Raw genomic sequence first — 17875 nt, 5'->3', positions numbered from 1 at the left:
GCATGAATCAATGGTTTTATAATTCAAAAAAATTAAAATTAGAATTGAATAGTCAAAATCTGATTCTAATTTAGGTTTAGATTGGTTTTGATTTTGACAGTTTTGGTTCTGATTTTGAACAGACTGGTTTCGGTCTGATTCACAGGCCGTTTGGCCAGTGGCCAGGACTAGCTGTGACTGTGGCTCCCTCTCCATTTATAAACAATTACTTTTACTTATTCATGTTATGAGAATAGTGATTAGTCACAAATCAGGTTAATCTACATATTAAATTTAATAATTACGAAACACAATAATACTATAGATTTATGCATGTCATAAGGACTATTTTGCCACGAACATTGGAGTGGTGGGTGTTCGCCATTATAAAAGGACAACTGGATTCAACATTTGGAACACCTGTGAAAAATGCTCAACAGTTGATGTGAGTTACATACTAGTCGGTATGGAAGTGACTCAAAAAGGCTTTATGCCTCTCCTTCTTATCTTCCTCCATATTCCTCTCTTCATTTCTATTATTCCTGCTGCTCAAGCAGCCCCAAAAAACACTACTTTTACAGCTATTTATGTATTCGGGGACTCAACAATGGATCCTGGGAATAATGACTACCTAGATACAGTTTTTCGGAGCAATTTTCCACCTTATGGAAAAGACTTTTTCAACCACACGCCCACTGGAAGGTTCTCCAACGGCCGCCTCACCACTGATTTTCTAGGTCAGTGCTGAGTACTATAGTCTTACATTCTTCTTCTATTGTTCATCTTATTAGCTTAAAATGTAATTGAACTTTTCGGTTAAATACTTTTGCTATTTGGTTGTTTTTATATATGGCGTAGCCTCATATGTGGGTATCAAAGAGTCCGTGCCTCCTTATTTGGACCCAACCCTTTCCATGGAGGAGCTCATTACTGGAGTCAGTTTCGCTTCTGCCGCCACTGGATTAGATCCATTAACTGCAAGAATAAGTGTATCTCTCTCTCTCAACTCTCATCAACATTCATGCCCAATTTTTATTTTATTTTATTTTTCATTTTCTTCTGTGAGCACATATTTTGTAGAAGTTGGTTATTCTTGTTGATGTTTACAGTTTTGTTTCCATTTTCTATCAGAATGTGATTGACATGGCAAAGCAACTAGAGTACTTTAAGGAGTACAAAGGGAGAGTGCAGGCAACAGTTGGAAAGCAAAGAATAGAAAAACATATAAACAAAGCTGGATTTATACTTAGCTGTGGTACAAACGACTTCATGGACAACTATTTTACTCTACCATTTCGGAGGCAGACTTTTACCGTCTCGGCTTACCAACAGTTTATGTTACAGACGGCTCGGGAGTTCCTACAGGTAAAAACCCTCTAACTTTCTGCTATGAGTAGGTACCCAAAAGGACAAACAAACATAAATTTTCTTCATCGTTGCTGACAGCCTTTATTAATGACTGAGTAATGGTTGCCTATTATAATGAACTGTCATCTACATAGGTGCAACTATTTAATTATGATTCACAGTAAAAGAAAAGAAAGCTACGCACATGATTAATATGTATTTTCGATATCTTACTCTTACTACACATTTAGATTTCTGGTTGTAGTGTAGCTAAGAGTGGTTGGTATTGAAATGGTGGTTGAATATATCGATCTCTCATCAACTGTTAATAAGTTTGGTCAAAATGTTTTAAATTCAAAATCACTCCACCACAAAATAATACGTTTTCTGTGTAATCAATTTCATATTTTTGAAAACTATATGTATTCGAATAATACCCCAACATATGCAAAGTTTTGATTATAGTAGTACATACCCTATGTATTATACGTGTGTATATCCATACACCTAACAGTCTCACTAATAAGAAACATAAATGGTTGAGAAGACAATCTTTTGTATATATTTTTTAGTATATAATTAGATATATAAATAATATGTTATTATATGATTAGATGATTTTGAATTAAAGATAAAGTAACACTAAATCACCTAATGATATATCATTTTTATATCTAATTATATACTCAACTGTATATATACATAGCACTGCTCTTTCAAAATTAGGTCTGCTATCAAACTTGTGTAGGTTTTGAATCCTTTATTCATCCCGATGTTGGGAATTTATGGTAAAAATTTGGACTTAAAATCTCATGATATAGAAAATTACATGTATCTCTCTATACTGATCAGTGACTCTGAGAATCTGCACTGCAAATGTGAAGTTTTTTGTATTGTTAATGAGAATATTAAAGGTGTGATGTGCTATATGTTTTTGTATGAATGAAATTAGAACTTATCGAAAGAAGGGGCAAGAACGATAGCAGTGTCAGGACTACCTCCAATGGGATGTTTGCCTGCTGTAATCACACTTTTCTCCAACAACCCAATCCTGGAACGTGGATGCATCGAACAGTTCAACACAGTTGCACGAGACTACAATAGAATGCTGCAAAATGACTTGATTAAACTGAATACGACCAACCCTCTTGGCGCAAGATTTTATTATCTAGACATTTATTCACCATTGGTTGACATGATACAGGGCAATGGCAAACTTGGTAAGCTTATTTCCCTTTGATATTCCTCTTACTGATCTTCTTATATAAGTACCCTGATAGTTTTTTTTTTTTTTTAATCTATATTGTTTTGTGTAGAGTTTGATGACGTGAGCTATGGATGCTGCGGGACTGGGTATGTGGAAGCAGCATTAGCGTGTAACCCAAAGTCATATGTGTGTGCTGATGCTTCTAAGTATGTATTCTGGGATTCTATACACCCAACTGAGGTAACATACGGGAAAATCTTCAACGCATTTCGTTCTGTCCTTGATGAGTTGTTGTAAGATGTACTGTTACATCTACTGCTATAATATTATACATTCGTACTTCGTATGGACTTCGTAGCTGAGCGTATTGTATCTAATCATAACCTTGTATAGTTAACATTATAAATACTGATTTACATGATAATCGCAATCAAATTTTTAGGTGATCAATGATTTGTTTTTGTTAATTCGATTAAATGCAATTAGCAATTTATTGTATCTATTTATTCGTTTGGTTAAGAAAATGGCTCTGAAACATTTTTAAATTATTGAAATTTCTTACTAATTACTGTAAATAATGAAGCATAGAATGCCATTTAAGTCGTCTTTGATTTTTAAGATAGGTTTTCGGCAACCGATTGAAGTATAGAAGGCCGTTTTACTCGGTCCTAGACTGAGCTAACCTGGCTGACTGTAAATATGACAAACCGATTAGTTGGGTAATACAATAACGATTAGATGTTTTTGGCTGAATATCAACAAGAGGACTCAAAGTTAGTGTTGGACCTGAACCGAACTAGTTGGGACTCAAAAGTTGGCTTGGTGTGAATTTGTTTAGTTCGAATTTGAATTAGGAGGTTCATTTTATTTTAAAATCGAATCGAATTTGAGTTAAAGAGAATTTGGTTCGCTTTGGCTCACGAGCTAGATAAATGACTCTATTTAGAATGCCATTTAAGACGTCTTTGATTTTTAAGATAGGTTTTTGGCAACCGATTGAAGTATAGAAGGCCATTTTACTCGGTCCTAGACTGAGCTAACCTGGCTGACTGTAAATATGACAAACCGATTAGTTGGGTAATACAATAACGATTAGTTGTTTTTGGCTGAATATCAACAAGAGGACTCAAAGTTAGTGTTGGATCTGAACCGAACTAGTTGGGACTCAAAAGTTGGCTTGGTGTGAATTTGTTTAGTTCGAATTTGAATTGAATTTGAATTAGGAGGTTCATTTTATTTTAAAATCGAATCGAATTCGAGTTAGAGAGAATTTGGTTCGCTTTGGCTCACGAGCTAGATAAATTACTCTATTTAGTTTGAACTTAGCTCATAACGTGATTTAAATTACGTTAAGTAATTGTTAAATGATATCATTTTATCAATGAGTTACAAATTTAAATTATAAATTTGAACCATATATTCAAATCATATATTTAAACTATAAATTCGAGTCAAATTCGAATTGGATTATTTTCATTCGAACCATCTTTAATATTAATTTAGCAAATTTGAATCAAATTATTTCTTATTTGAATTAAATTTTTGTCAAAAAAATGTTCAAACTTGACTCTAATAGTATCGACATGGACTGAAAGTCAAAATCAAAGCTAGTCAGACATCACTTGCCTTTCATTTTCCATCCTATCTGTAAGTATTTAACATTTTCCCCCGTAAGTCCAGCAACACCATATATTGTCTCCTCCGATTTGAGCCCAGAAAAAAATTCAGTTTCCATAACCTCCAAACTCAATTATTTTATAATCAATCATCAGTGCCGGCTAAATTAAATTAGATCAATACACTTGGAGGTGCAGAATATTACATTGAATTAATTTTTAAAAAATTCTTAAATTTAACAAGAAAAAGCAAAACATTATATGCTTAACATTTTACTTTCTACTTACACTGCCTGCCTGGGGGCAATGATTGATAACTAATCAAAGCAAGACGTTTTCATTGAGAGACTTAAGACCCGCTTGGGCAATTATTCGATACATCTTTTGTGTTGGGTGGACAGCATCCCAGAATACATATTTTGATGGATCTTCACATACGCTTAAGCCTTTACATGTATTGCCATATTCTATTGTTCCTGTCCCGCAACACCCCTTTGTAGCTTCAACAAAACCTGCAGGTTTTGCATATTTAGCAGTCTACTTGCTTATTTAAAGGAATTACTAGGTTCACTTAGTTTAACATGTTAAAATACTAACCATATTTGTTTGGGTGGTTTACTGCATCCTGTATGATATTAAAACAGTCCAAGTAGGCAGATTTGACCTGTAAAGTTGCCCTAATGGTGGCCAGTTTCTCTTGAATCTTAGAGTTGAAAGAGGAAGCTGCTTTGTTGTAGCTTTCTACACAACGTCTCTGGTCCATTAATGTCTTCATAAGTGGCATGCATCCCAAGGGAGGAATCCCCACAACAACCAATCTTGTTGCCCCCAGCCTTTTCATTTCCTGCATTCAATTGCAAACAAATTAATTTATCTATCTGGGTTGAAAGACCAATAAGCAGTGATCACATTGAATGCACAAGTTATTTCTGTTGTAAGTCTAACCTAACTTAAGAACAAAAAAAGTCTACACCTAACTCCTTATCAATACCAAATTTTATGAAAAAAATTTGACAACTTGCATTTCTTTTAAAAAATACAATAATTTTTTAGTAATAATAAGGTAAACATTCAATTAACTCAGTTTGTCAACATACAATTAAATCTAACAAAACAATTTTTTGAACGTTCATCAATACTTGGAGAAGTTAGAGATAAAGAGAAGTTAACATGTCTGAGATGAGAGAAACTTTAAATGTCAGAAAAAAGAGAAAACGAAATTAGAGTTAAGCTTCAAAGATGTGAAGAAGAGTAAAACATGAAATCGATTAAAAAATATTCTTTTCTAAAAAGACATTTCAAATTCTTTTTATATTTCTAAAACACTCTCGAAATGTTTCATATCAGTCTCAGAGTGTTTTGAAAATGGAAAAGTTTTGAAAACGCGGTAACTTCCTAGCATGTATCCATTTTTTTATGTATATATTCTAAAATAATAGGGAGAGAAGAGCACCTTAATGTCCTCTACCATGCGAGAAACCAAGAAATTCTGGTACTCTTCCACAGTGTATTGCTGGGAGCGAATGGGTTCGAGGAAGTAGTTTTGGAGGAAGTCATTTGTGCCCATGCTCAGTACAAATATGGCATTCCTTATAATTTCTTCTGCCCTTTTCTTACCCACCAATTGCCTCAGGTGGATTTTGTAATGGTTACAATACTCCAATTGTTTGGGTACAGATAGCACACTCTATTTCATCAAAACAAAAACAAACTTTGTGAATCAGTCAACCCCAAACTTAACAAATATATTTCATTTCAAAAGATTGTTAAGAAACTTACAGAGAAATTGGCCGTAAGTTCATCATAGCCTGAACCAGCAGAAGCAAAACTAACTCCATGTAGCATATCTATCTCACTGATGTTCGGATCAAGAAAGGCCGAAATTTTGTTTGTGAAGCCAAGTTCATCAGCTGGAAAAAGAAACCATGAGTATAAACCCTTAAACTGAACAGGCATGATTGAATGTTGATTATATAATTATTGGAAAAGAATATGAATTACCAATGAAGTCTGTGGCGAGTCTTCCATTAGTGAACCTTCCAGTAGGGCGACCATTGAAGAAATCCTTCCCATATGGAAGAAAATTACCCTTCATGTCTGTTGCAAGACGATTATTGTTGCCAGAATCAACACTAGAATCACCAAAAACCAACATACAAGTTATATTGTGTTTAGCAGCCAATTGTCTGAGCTGATTGATGGGAAGAGCTGGGGAGAAGCAAGGCATCAAGGCCAACACTAAACCCATCACCAAAACCCTCATCCTTATCATATTCAACCCCATTAATTATCTGAGAAAGAAAGCATTAGCAGTTTGATTGTGATCAAAATTATGTCTTCTTAAATATGCCTGACAAAAGAACCAGAAGGAACCTAGCTGGCTTTTGTTGTTTGAGCATTTAACACATGCTCCGAAATTCGGTGAATTCTGGCACATTGAAAATGTTAGTTTATTTACTCTAAGCTGAAATATTGAATTTTGGGCAGCACATGTAATTAATATTGCCGACAGTTCATATATGATAGGGCCTCAATTTCCAAACGTGGGTAAGAGTATAATTTTGCCTATCCAATAATTCATTACTAATTTAATTCTTCGGGCATTAAGACAATAATTGCACATTAATGATGATCATACATTTACATTGTTATGTATATGAAAATAACGTCAATATAAACTTTGAAAGATTAGTTTAAATGATAAAGTTAAAGTTTTATATATAAAAAAATATAGGTTCAAATCTCTTTTAATGGTATATCAAGATTTTTAGTAATTATAAGATTAATTATTAAATTAAGAATTTATTTTACTCAATAATTGATTGATCCAGTCTTACATATAGCAATCCACTTAGGTGAAAGTTGTCTTTTTTTTCCATCTAATTTATTATAATTATGATTAGTTAATTGATTTTAGAAAGACATGCATTCAATTCAATTTGTAAAGTTGGCAAACTTAACTAAAAACCAGAAAGCATGTGAAGGTAACGTGGCCATTTTCCTCTTGGCATCCAGCCAATACCCATCAAATTTTCAAATAAGACTGAAGTAATGCCAAATCAATACATGAACATTTTTCAAAGAAATTGAAATTTCTATCTACAACATTTATTAGAGCGGCAAAAGGTTGATGAATATTCAAGAGAGAAATAGTGAAAGAATAGCTTACTGTTAATTAGGGGGAGGCAAGTGGGGGTTTAGGCCACTGTATTACATTGGTCAAATGACTATTTCCCACCCAGGGGGTCAAAGTTTGATAAAATAATAGATTCTTCATCCTTCATGTCTAAAAAACTTAATTTTCCATCTATTTGATAAAATTAACTATTAGTAATAGTCAAAAGAAATTTTTGTGTCATCATTTCAAGAGTAATATTATACATATATATTTTTATATAATTAAATATTATTATATTTTTTATTTAAAATCATTTAAGTATATGATGATATATTATTTGTATAACTAAAATATGTATCAAAATTATACACATATGGTTTTTATTGTTATTCAAATCTCATAATATGGAGCGTAAGTGTTTATTAGGGGAAAATGAATATTTCTCCTATTATATTTAAGAAATTATCATGTTTGAGTTTTTCTTCTAAAGGCATCATATACAACCCTGGGACTTAGCATCCTATCAATGATTTGTCTATGAGTGTCATATGCAATCTTGGGACTTAGCATTCTATCAATAATTTGTCTATGAGTATCATATTCAACCCCAAGACTTGGGGTTTTATCAATGATTTTTTTATGATTATTATATTCTATCATGAGACTTAGCGTCTTATCAATGATTTTCTTATAGATATCATATTCAATTTCGGGATTCAACATCATATCAATGATTTTCTTATGAGTGTCATATTAAATCTCGAGACTCAACATTTTATTAAAATATTGCCTACTTTAGAAATATAAATATAAAATATATCTTGATAATTTACAAAATTTACATGTTAGTTTACTAATATTATTTTAATATCGTAAATGATATGAAATACACATAAAAAGTTAAACATATTTTTCATATTATACTGACGAGATTTCCATATTAGACCAAGATAAGTCCTTTAATTTTTATACTCAATTTTAGTGATTTAAAGAGGGAATTTTGGCGGGATTATTTATTTTTTTAAGAACTTTTCCATATAATGGCTTTTATTAGATTCGAAATAGGGTTCAAATTTCTGGGGTTCGAAGAGCATGGAGACAAGTCGCGGAAGAAGAAGCAACATAACGGGCATGGAAGAGAACACCTTAGCCATCCTCGAATCCACCGAAGCAAAAGACACTCAAGACGCCAATGATGATAGTAAATCGCTTTCTTTTTCCTCTCAGTCTCTTTTTCTGCTTGTTTCCTGAGAAACCGTGGGAAATTTGAATAAGATTTTTGAACTTAAGATTATACTTAGAATCGTCAGCCTTTTAATCACTGTTTTCTTCGCTCATCGCAGGGATTGCTTTTCTTGAGGCTGTTAAAGCTGCTTCAATCATACCTGAAATTGGAACTGCTCCAACCTTGTAATTGTTTTGTTTGCTGTGCTTGAAATAATAATACTTATTATTATAACAATATTGGTTGCTTTATCAATTTTTTTCTTTTTATTTATTTATTTATAGTCTATGCTTAAATAATTGATTGGCGGGGAATTTAATTTATTAGCAAAATGTATGAGGCTGTGTTTCAAATTCTGAGGATCGGGACATCTCTAGAATTGATGATGACAAGTTATGAGCTTCTTAATGAGTTAGATAAGGTATTTTTGTTCTAATGTTTTATAAAAAAAAAACCATTCACTTTACTTTTACAATTTCCCAGTTCCACTCGTAACAAAATTCTGACTAATTCACTCTACTCTCATGTTACTATAATTTTTTTTTTCTGTTTTTAAATATAGCGTTTTCCTCAAGTGTATCTATCCAAATCATCGTCTGATGGCTCACATGAACTGGTTGTGGTTAATGAGGTATTGCACCTTTTCTATTGTTTTATTGACTTTAGGAATAAATTACACATTGCATACATCTCTGCCATCCTTGAATGGAATCTGTTTGCATATAACCTAGATTTTAGAAAATGAACAAATAAAATGTACTTAAAGCAGGGAATTAGAATCCTTGGTGGTAGGTTATAGTTAGAAGCTCTCTTTTTGATTACTTATACTGCAATTATTTGGTTGTGAGTTAGGCTTGGTCGCCCTTTTTTCCTTGCGCAAATGTTACTTGTGGTGAGAGGAAAGCAGGCGCAGAAATCTCTAGTGGCTCACTTGATTTTTCAGTAAGTTTATTGTCCTTGCTTGCTTATAATCTTTTGTTACTTCCATTACTTCATGACAAACAATGTTTTCAGATCTCATTGTGTTCTTTAGTTTTGTATGTGGAATTTGATTTCAGTGGCCTGAGCATTGCAATTTTAGCTTTCATAATTGTCTTTTCCAATTGCAGTGTTTTATTCTATTGATACAAGAGCTAGTTGAAGTAGCCAATGGAACAAATGTTAAAGCTATAGACACAAAGGTGACTTTAATTCTCATACTTAGCTATAGCCATCCTTTCCCCTTCAATTGTAATAGATTATGAGGTTGTTTTACTCAAGAGTGATTTTGTTGTGTTTTGATTCTACCCTGCCATGTGGCAGCACCTGAGGAGTATGTTATTATTTCAATATCTTGTCAGTGTATTTGAAGGAGACTTCATGCCTCGTAACATTGTGTATGAGGGTAAGTCAGTATCCATCTTTTTTGTGCGTATTGACTTTTCAGGAAGCTTGAATAGCTTATTGTTGTACTGCAGAAACAATCAACTGGGTGCTTCTTCGGGAGTCCTTGCTCAGCATGCTTCTGGTATATGCTCATCATTCTAGCTTTGAGCCTTGCTAGAAATTATCTCTCTTTCATTACTGATAGTGTTATCATTGAGTGATAGGTTACATCATTAGTCTTCTGCTGTAAATTATCTTCAAATTTGGATTAGTAGTGCCATGCCCCACAAACATTCTGTTATGTAAATTTGTTTGAAGATCTGAGATTGCTGAAGTCCCATTTATTTTGAAGGGTTCAAGAAGAACAAATTATAAAAATTTAATGAAGGATTGCTTGTCCATTTTATGTGGCCTTTGCCAAGCACATACTGGACTCATTAGCGATCATGGTTGTTCAGAGAATTCTGTTAGAAAGCCATCCGGAGAGCATAATACTCCTTTGGTGTTTGCTTTACTCGAAGTCGGAAAGAGTACTTGTATAGCTATGCAGAGGTTTCTGATACTGGTAAGTTACCGTTACTCCTTCAAATTCAATATAACTCACTTTCAGTTATGGCTCTAATTTGGCAGAACCTTCCAGATTTTGAAGCTTGACATATCAAAGAAGAATGCAAACATGCAAGGTCTTACTAGCAGAGCTGATGGTGTGAGGTATTTTATTTATGTGATGCAAGTCTTCTACATATTACTTTTAATCACTGAAACTTAGTGTATTTTGAATTTGGTGCAGAACCCCACTGATGGAGATTATTCTGGATGAGCTGACATATGATTGGAATATGCTTTCTCCATTTCTTCAGGTAGTCAGCTAAATACACTCTTTTCTCAGTTCCACATCTCTTCCTTTTGTGAGGGTTTGTTAAAAGAGTATATTCCTGTGAAACTGAAGAATAAAGTCTTCCGTTTAAATTTTATGAACAAAAATGTATAACCTAATTCACATTCGCCTTCAGTTTTGAAAGCTTTCATAATTTTAAGTTTTTGGTTATTCAAATTTTCTACCCATTTAGAAATGAGCGAGTGATCTGGAAAGTTGTCATTTTAGAAATTTTCTTTTCCCGATTATGAGAATATTTTGCAGGTTTTCAGTGAACCAAAATGGAAGCTTGAAATAGTTGTGCAGTTTTTCTTGAAATACACTACTAAGGCAAGTCAGTCGGTTGGCACTAGTACACTATATATATTGATTGAGGACTTTTTGTTTTAGACAATTAGGATTTAGCCATACTTGATTGTCCTTTGTATTGCAGCCTTCTGTTCGCACACGGAGCTCAATTGGTCCCACAAATGATGCAACATTCAATAGCGTTTTAAATTGCTTTTCAAATAGCGTCAGCACAAAGAACATTGTGAAAAGGATCAGTACTGATATAGTTCAGTTGCTTTTGGCACATGCTTTTCAGGTGATTCTTTTCTCTCTTTTTTATTTATTTTTCATGCTGTTCAGACTACTAAGTAATATATTTATATAACATTAGAACTATGATATTGGTTCCGTTTATCCCTATAGTATTTAATCGTTTATAGTATATTAGCTCTGTATTATTTCATTCTTTTGTCTTTTTGATGAATGATAATTTCAAGTCATTGGCTGGGCATATGTTGTGTTGCTGGATTGATTGCAGGTCATTAGTTCTGAGATGTTTATTAGTAAAATAAGTAGGAGAATATGATTTGAAAGCAAGTTTTCTCCTTCCACTACTATTTGTTTGTTCATAAACAATAATAACACCAATTGGAATGAAGTGTTTAATGGGCCTGCCAATTCTAGATGATGAGAATGGGTAGAATAGTAAAATTTGAAGTTGAAATGGTCAATGATCTTTGTTGTTTCCTGCTGGCAGACAATTCTAACATGATTCTAGAAAGCTGGAAAAAGGATCGTGACAAGTTTGCATTGCTGTTGACCACAAACTATCACCAGTGATACGAATTAGAACCTTAACGTAACTGATGGCATAAAGCTGCATTCTATAAATTGCATTAGATAATAAGAATACAGGTTTGATTAGTTGTCAGTTGCAATACATATTATGTCTGGGACTAGAACAAGAAATCACATATATTCTTATAATGATTGGCCGTGGATTAACTTTTGACGAACTGATGACATAAAGCTGCATTCTATAAATTGCATTAGATACTAAGAATACAGGTTTGATTAGTTGTCAGTTGCAATACATATTATGTCTGGGACTAGTCCAAGAAATCACATATATTCTTATATGTACTGTAAATATATATCCATGTCATCTTCATGACGTTGTCATCAAAGGCTTTCAATTTTTTTGAATTTAGCTGCTTAGATCATATCTATAGTTGTCTCATGGATTCATAATTTGGATTATCTTGTAGCACATTTCTTTCAAGCGCTTATCCATGTTTCTTTTGGACCTTTGGTGCACATTTTGTAGCTCATTTTATTTCTGTGAATGGGTTTGCCTTTTATGCTAATTTTTCTTATACCTTTTCCTGTATCTCTTAGGCACATTTGTCAATGTCATACCAAAATATTGAAGGCATCTCTGATTCCAAGGAAGAGATGAGAGATGACTCTCTTCTCGAAATATGCAAGAATGTAATATGTGCCTTTAACATTTTGAGAAGCACAAATGGGTAAGACTTGCTATCATTTTTTGGGTAATGTTAATAGCTATGTAGTTTCTGAAATATTATTTTCTGTTAAATGATTATACTCTAAGCTCAAGACAAACACGGTGCTTTTTAATTGTGACAAGTAGTAACTTTGGCATTATTTTGGAACTTTTAAGTCGAAAATATACCACCATGAACTACAATTAGAAGATAATTAATTTAATCACATAGCATTTTGTTTCTATCACATTAGATAATGCTTCCATTAAAATAAAGAAACCAAAAAATCATAAAATATCAGCATCCTTCAAATTTACAATCTTTGTACTTGCACAACATCAACTTTTTATACTCATATTTAACTCAGGCCATTAATCCCTATATTAATGCAAATAATTGCACAATTAAACTTGTTTTATATCACGTTTGACACTGTTCTACATTTGTATATTGGATTATTGATAGTCAAATTCTGCATTTTTTTTTTTCTATATTTCCTAACCTTATTGCAATAAGCAGAGCAGTGTCAAAATAAGGATTGGCCATCCCTTAATGACTTTCATCTCTTTGTGAGAGGAAAGGTTAGCTGTTTGTGTTTGAAATAAGGACAACTTAGCAATCTGAAGTTCCTATAAGTCCATAATAGGTTAGATTGCACAATACACATTCAGTGTTCTTGCTATGTTACTTTCACAGCAGAAAAGTCTTGTACAGATGGTTGAATTTCATGATAATTACATTTTATGAACTAAGGACTGGTAGCAATTAAATAATTAAACTCCCTTCTTCACCCTGGAAGGAAAGCAGGAATGATATAGTTTTACCTTCATTGTTTCTGTTGAAAAGAAAATCTTGAATTTGATAGTGGTATTATGAAGAATTAATTGAAGCAATGACATTACATTTCATCCAGACACGTTTTCCATTAATAGTTGTGTTTACATTTTCTTTTTTCCTTCATTTAATATTATAGTGTCATGTTGCAGAAAATTGGAGATTTTGCCTATTGGAAAAGAAGCATTGTTTACAGCAGCAACTATCCTCTCAACAAACTCGTAGGAGTTTACAAAAATCATCCCAGTCGCTATGCAAAGAATTTCATACCACTGGTAATCTGATCAATTAGTATTACATACTTATAAAAATTAGTTCTTTAGTGTTAATTATTCTAAGTTAATGGAGGTCCGGATTTGAAAAATTTGGAACACTGCACTTGAGAATTTTTACACAGAGGACCTCCAGAAATGGCTTATGCAGTGCCACCTTATTGCTTTGTGCTGCTATTTAAGTTAATATTCTGTAATAGGGCAAGAAAATATTTAGCTTAGATAAACCTTATAGGGTTTTACATGTATATTGTGCTTGTATTTATATTAAGTATGCCCTTTCTTGTCTGTTTCCCCCAGAAATTCATAATGCAATAATGGGAATACATTATTGATTTGAACCTATGTTAAACTTCAGAGGTTGGAAGGTGAACTAATTATAATGTTAAAAATAAGAACCAAATACTTGCTATGAAAGAAAACCTCTCCGAAGATTGAAAATTTTCTCATCTACAACAATTCTTTAAAAAAAAAAGAAAACCAAATCAACGGATAGGGAAAAAATGAAAAGAAACGAAAACATTAATCTTTACATGTGGACACTACAATCTTTTCTTTTTTCTCCATGTCTTGTTCCTCTTTTAACACCAATTGAGCCCATTTTATCCATGGCTATTGCAAAAGCTTGGAAAAACTTCTGCTTATCTTTTCCCAGTTCTTGAACAAGAGTTTTGGTTCTTGGGTCCAAAAATAAATGTTGGTCCGAGGCTAACAACCCCAGTTTGGCTTCCAAATTTGCATAATAGGTATGGTCAAACAAAAATGGGGTGGTAACATCAAATGGTGCAACAATGTCAGTGTTGCCACCAGACTGTGGGCAAGACATTCTCAGTGCCTTCAGCAGCCTTGGATCAAGGGCAGGGTCAGGCTGCTTGGTGCCATGGTAGTCATACAATCGGCTCACAAATTGCTCACAATGGGCGAACCCGATTGTATGTGCCCCTGAAAGAACCACCAGCTCCTCAATTGTCAGCCCCTTTGTGTTAAAGAGCTTTATCAGCTGATCAATGGTGTAATTTGAATGGGGTAGATTGGAAGGTACCCTTGATGCCATTGATAATTTGCCATCCCATCTTCCCTTCTTCACCTGGTAATAAGGCCCCCCGGCCTGCACCCACATGAATTTCAACATTATCAGATTCTTTCTCTGTTTGGCTTCTGCTTGAAAACAGATTCTTTATAGAATACTTTTGTCTCTCTTGTATTAAGAAACACCAATCAATATTTTAATCACCAAAATTTAGATGCTATGGCCTATTCAAATATAAAATGTGACAGATTTTACAACACTGGTCTGTGAAAGCACATGGAATTATGTATTTATTATTCTTGTCCTTATAGAACTGGGTGTAAATCAAGTTTAGCTGTTGTTTCTCAGAAATTGACCCGACCAAATTTCTCCAAATCTTTCTACTTTGGAAGCATGTCAAATACCAGAATCCAGAAGGGTGAAATCTGCAATGTTTACCAGTGGACCTTCTGAATCATAAAGAATTAGAGCAACTAGTCATTCTAGCCTTTGCTTCAATGGCATCTTTTAATAGTCAACTTAATGAGTTTGCTAGATAGATGGCTTTTACTCAGTGATAAGCAAATGATGTCTGGGATAACAGTTGAAAGCATGTGGTAGTAGAAAGCAATTAAAGGAAATGGTGAAGGACTGACCAAATGGACAAAATCTCTGGCTGCAATTGCTAGAATGTCAGCACAAGATACAGCACCTGGGCACTTGCTCTCCACTAAGGCCTTGGCCTTTGTTATGCTCTCAAACCCCTCCTTTCTTAGGTCTTTGTTATCCACTGCATCCTTCTCTGCTAACACTTTGCTTCCTGGCACTGTTGATATCAATATAGACCCATCGCAGCCCTTCAATCCCAGATTCCCACATGCACAAATTCGAAAAAGAATTAGAGTACAAAATCAAATGCATATTTGATACATGTGCGTGCATGCAAAAGAAAATGCAGAATGTGGGAATTAATGTAAATTACATCTACGAAGCAATCATGGAAGAAAAGACGAATGGTGGCTGCTGCTGAGACGGGTGTTTCTTTGAACTGCTGGCTAGTTACAGAACCCACAAGTTGCTCAAGTTGAGGGCAGGATTTTGCATAGTAATCAACGGAGAGCTGGGTTTTGGCGGTTTTGTTGGTGGTTTTGGATAGAGAAGTTGGTGAGAGGTAAAAAAGGATGAGGAAGCAAATGAAAACAAAAGGAGAAGAAGAAGAAGAAGAAGAACAAGACATGATTGTATATTGGGCAGCTCAGGACAAAAGACTAATAGTAGAGGAGAATATAAAACTGAAGGCCTCAGGTGACAAAGTTTGTTGTGGGACAGATTTGTCTTGTAGAAAAAAAGGAAGAGAATCAACGCCCGTGAAGCCTAAGACCAATAGTAAAAGCACGAGCTGACAGATAAAGAAAGAAAAGATACACCGTGTAAATATTAATAATATTAATGAAACAAAAGAATGCCCTATAGCCTTTTGTGCCATTGTATCGTGTCAAACAAAAGAATGCCCTCATTAATGGATCTTCGTTAGTTTGTTTGTGTCTTAGTGGATTGAAGAACAATAATGGTCTTTAAGAATCCAATCACGGGTGTTTGCAATGATTAATCACAAAGAATTCAACATCAAATTTTATTTTACCATGTATACTTCACCCACTTGCAGACTAGACATGGTTCTTAAATGCAGTGCATGTGCAACAATGAAGAACCTCACCAGATGATGAACACCCTTTTGAATATATAAGTGAATCTTAGCCTTGACACTAGATTGAATGCCAAATTCAATTTACTTTGCTCATCTTTTTCACCTTTTTCGGTTCTGCCTTAAGTGGAGGAAGGCTTTTTGTTGTGACAACACTAAAAGCTGTGAGGACCATTTCACACTCTCTCCTATCTAGCTTTAAATGGTACTTCTAAATTTATGAACCTCAACTGCAGAAATGACAGAACCCAGAAAATAGAAAACCCATCACTCAGAGCCACAAAGTTTGCACTCAGCAGTAGGAACCCACTTTGAATGATTTTATTAATGAAAGTAAATTATTAACTTCTTTTATGACATTCAGTGGGGCTGAATTTGAATCTAATCTCTAGTAAATATTTCTGCAGGGTTTGGTTTGAATTCATGTTTATTTCTTGGCTACTTGCTTTAATTTAGTGTTGCCTTGAAAGGTAATCCATCATCAGGAAACTAACTCTGACTGAACTGTAAATTAATCTGTCAAACTGAAGAGTCGCATACTTGAGAAGTTCAAGAAGGGAAACATGGAGGATTGCAAGATTGCCCACAGGCGCAATTACTTCTTCACAGCAATAAAAGAAAAATAATTAAGAAATGCGGTGGAGTCATAGAAGAAGACAATGGCAACTTACTGGGAGCAGCTTTTTTTGGATACCTGTCACTTTTACTATTCTAATAAACATAGGAAATCTAAACTATGGTATCACAAAGAACAAGGCTAGCGAAGAACACAGTGGATTGCTATTTTTTTATTTGACCCTTTGTATTGAAATTATATATATAGTAGTATTAGACCACAAGAGCCAACGTGGGTGCAACTATTAAGTATGACCATCATTTCTCGGGTTGGTAAAGGCGAGGAGCAAAGCTTATACGGGGTAGTTTGAATGGGGGGATGAAGTAGATTTCACAGGGAGCAAGGGCTTAAATGAATAAATGAGTAGTTTAAGTGATAATAAATATAACATAAACAATAATAAAAGTTTAAGTTTAGTTTGACTAACAACAGCCGAGATTCCAAACAAAAGAAAAAGTCAAATCATCTCTTGTGGCTCTAGACGTGAGGGGAGTCTACCAATTTAGACATAAATCAAGTTTTGACTTAATTTTTATACACAAGATCAATCTCTTTGACTAGTGATTTACAAATTTTTGAAATAAGAACGCTTATAAATCACAAAAAGACTATGTATCTACGCATTGTAAAGCTCTAAACTTCTAAAAATCAATAAAGTTATGTATATTTATTTTAAGTATATAAATAAATATATATTTAATATATGTTATTGTGTGAATGAATAATTTTGAATTTAGGATAAATCATTATCTAATCATATAATAATATATATAAGTATATATTTATTTATATTTCTAAAATAAATATATATAATTTATTCTTTAGATATATTTCATATATTGGGCATTTTGAACCTCGGTCGAAGTCCTAGTTGCCTATGGATGAGCCATGAAACTACATTGGGCTAAGTTCTTAATCAGATAAATC

At 33.6% G+C, this 17875-nt stretch overlaps 4 protein-coding genes across 7 annotated transcripts; 2 read left to right on the top strand and 2 right to left on the bottom strand.

Annotated features, from left to right (window-relative positions):
* The first annotated feature begins 387 nt into the window (after nucleotides 1-387).
* Nucleotides 388-2983, top strand: LOC123218606 (GDSL esterase/lipase At5g45960). Its single transcript, XM_044640109.1, has 5 exons — nucleotides 388-716; nucleotides 838-968; nucleotides 1111-1344; nucleotides 2279-2546; nucleotides 2643-2983. Exons 1-5 carry the CDS (start codon nucleotides 446-448, stop codon nucleotides 2828-2830), a joined length of 1092 nt encoding a protein of 363 aa, XP_044496044.1. The 5' UTR covers nucleotides 388-445; the 3' UTR covers nucleotides 2831-2983.
* Nucleotides 2984-4342: 1359 nt separating this feature from the next.
* Nucleotides 4343-6474, bottom strand: LOC123218448 (GDSL esterase/lipase At5g45950). Its single transcript, XM_044639909.1, has 5 exons — nucleotides 6151-6474; nucleotides 5929-6059; nucleotides 5603-5836; nucleotides 4747-4993; nucleotides 4343-4661 (listed from the first exon to the last, which is right to left on the bottom strand). Exons 1-5 carry the CDS (start codon nucleotides 6431-6433, stop codon nucleotides 4471-4473), a joined length of 1086 nt encoding a protein of 361 aa, XP_044495844.1. The 5' UTR covers nucleotides 6434-6474; the 3' UTR covers nucleotides 4343-4470.
* A 1778-nt stretch (nucleotides 6475-8252) lies between these two features.
* LOC123218003 (negative regulator of systemic acquired resistance SNI1) lies at nucleotides 8253-17196 on the top strand. 4 transcript variants are annotated; one of them, XR_006502611.1, is made up of 16 exons: nucleotides 8253-8468; nucleotides 8611-8677; nucleotides 8820-8913; nucleotides 9055-9123; nucleotides 9345-9434; nucleotides 9602-9673; nucleotides 9795-9876; nucleotides 9950-9999; nucleotides 10210-10422; nucleotides 10498-10568; nucleotides 10648-10717; nucleotides 10999-11064; nucleotides 11168-11320; nucleotides 12403-12533; nucleotides 13499-13621; nucleotides 16863-17196. XR_006502611.1 is itself a non-coding variant. In XM_044639150.1 (15 exons), exons 1-15 carry the CDS (start codon nucleotides 8360-8362, stop codon nucleotides 13569-13571), a joined length of 1410 nt encoding a protein of 469 aa, XP_044495085.1. In that variant the 5' UTR covers nucleotides 8254-8359; the 3' UTR covers nucleotides 13572-13921. The 4 variants fall into 4 exon arrangements, 1 of the variants encoding a protein (XP_044495085.1); XR_006502612.1 differs by having other exon boundaries at nucleotides 16740-16868; XR_006502610.1 differs by lacking the exon at nucleotides 16863-17196 and adding an exon at nucleotides 14997-15114.
* LOC123218004 (peroxidase 19) lies at nucleotides 13907-15973 on the bottom strand. Its single transcript, XM_044639151.1, has 3 exons — nucleotides 15610-15973; nucleotides 15284-15484; nucleotides 13907-14726 (listed from the first exon to the last, which is right to left on the bottom strand). The coding sequence occupies exons 1-3, from the start codon at nucleotides 15862-15864 to the stop codon at nucleotides 14148-14150; spliced, it is 1035 nt and encodes a 344-aa protein (XP_044495086.1). The 5' UTR covers nucleotides 15865-15973; the 3' UTR covers nucleotides 13907-14147.
* Nucleotides 17197-17875: the final 679 nt, after the last annotated feature.

This window comes from Mangifera indica, chromosome 6, assembly GCF_011075055.1.
Source record: "Mangifera indica cultivar Alphonso chromosome 6, CATAS_Mindica_2.1, whole genome shotgun sequence".
In the NCBI taxonomy this organism is placed as follows: Eukaryota; Viridiplantae; Streptophyta; class Magnoliopsida; order Sapindales; family Anacardiaceae; genus Mangifera; species Mangifera indica.
Note: the sequence above shows the minus strand (reverse complement) of the source record. Positions and strands in the feature narration are given on the sequence as shown.

Bases quoted from the DNA above. Each gene is read 5' to 3' on its own strand.
- LOC123218003 (XM_044639150.1), top strand. From the start codon at position 8,360: ATGGAGACAAGTCGCGGAAGAAGAAGCAACATAACGGGCATGGAAGAG. The intron at 9,877-9,949 runs GTAAGTCAGTAT...GTTGTACTGCAG, and splicing joins TCGTAACATTGTGTATGAGG to AAACAATCAACTGGGTGCTT. The intron at 12,534-13,498 runs GTAAGACTTGCT...GTCATGTTGCAG, and splicing joins ATTTTGAGAAGCACAAATGG to AAAATTGGAGATTTTGCCTA.
- LOC123218606 (XM_044640109.1), top strand. From the start codon at position 446: ATGGAAGTGACTCAAAAAGGCTTTATGCCTCTCCTTCTTATCTTCCTC. The intron at 717-837 runs GTCAGTGCTGAG...TATATGGCGTAG, and splicing joins CCTCACCACTGATTTTCTAG to CCTCATATGTGGGTATCAAA. The intron at 2,547-2,642 runs GTAAGCTTATTT...TGTTTTGTGTAG, and splicing joins ACAGGGCAATGGCAAACTTG to AGTTTGATGACGTGAGCTAT.
- LOC123218004 (XM_044639151.1), bottom strand. From the start codon at position 15,864: ATGTCTTGTTCTTCTTCTTCTTCTTCTTCTCCTTTTGTTTTCATTTGC. The intron at 15,485-15,609 runs GTAATTTACATT...CTGGGATTGAAG, and splicing joins TCCATGATTGCTTCGTAGAT to GGCTGCGATGGGTCTATATT. The intron at 14,727-15,283 runs GTCAGTCCTTCA...ATGTGGGTGCAG, and splicing joins CCAGAGATTTTGTCCATTTG to GCCGGGGGGCCTTATTACCA.
- LOC123218448 (XM_044639909.1), bottom strand. From the start codon at position 6,433: ATGGGGTTGAATATGATAAGGATGAGGGTTTTGGTGATGGGTTTAGTG. The intron at 6,060-6,150 runs GTAATTCATATT...TTCTTTTTCCAG, and splicing joins ACTCGCCACAGACTTCATTG to CTGATGAACTTGGCTTCACA. The intron at 4,662-4,746 runs GTTAGTATTTTA...CAAAACCTGCAG, and splicing joins AAACCACCCAAACAAATATG to GTTTTGTTGAAGCTACAAAG.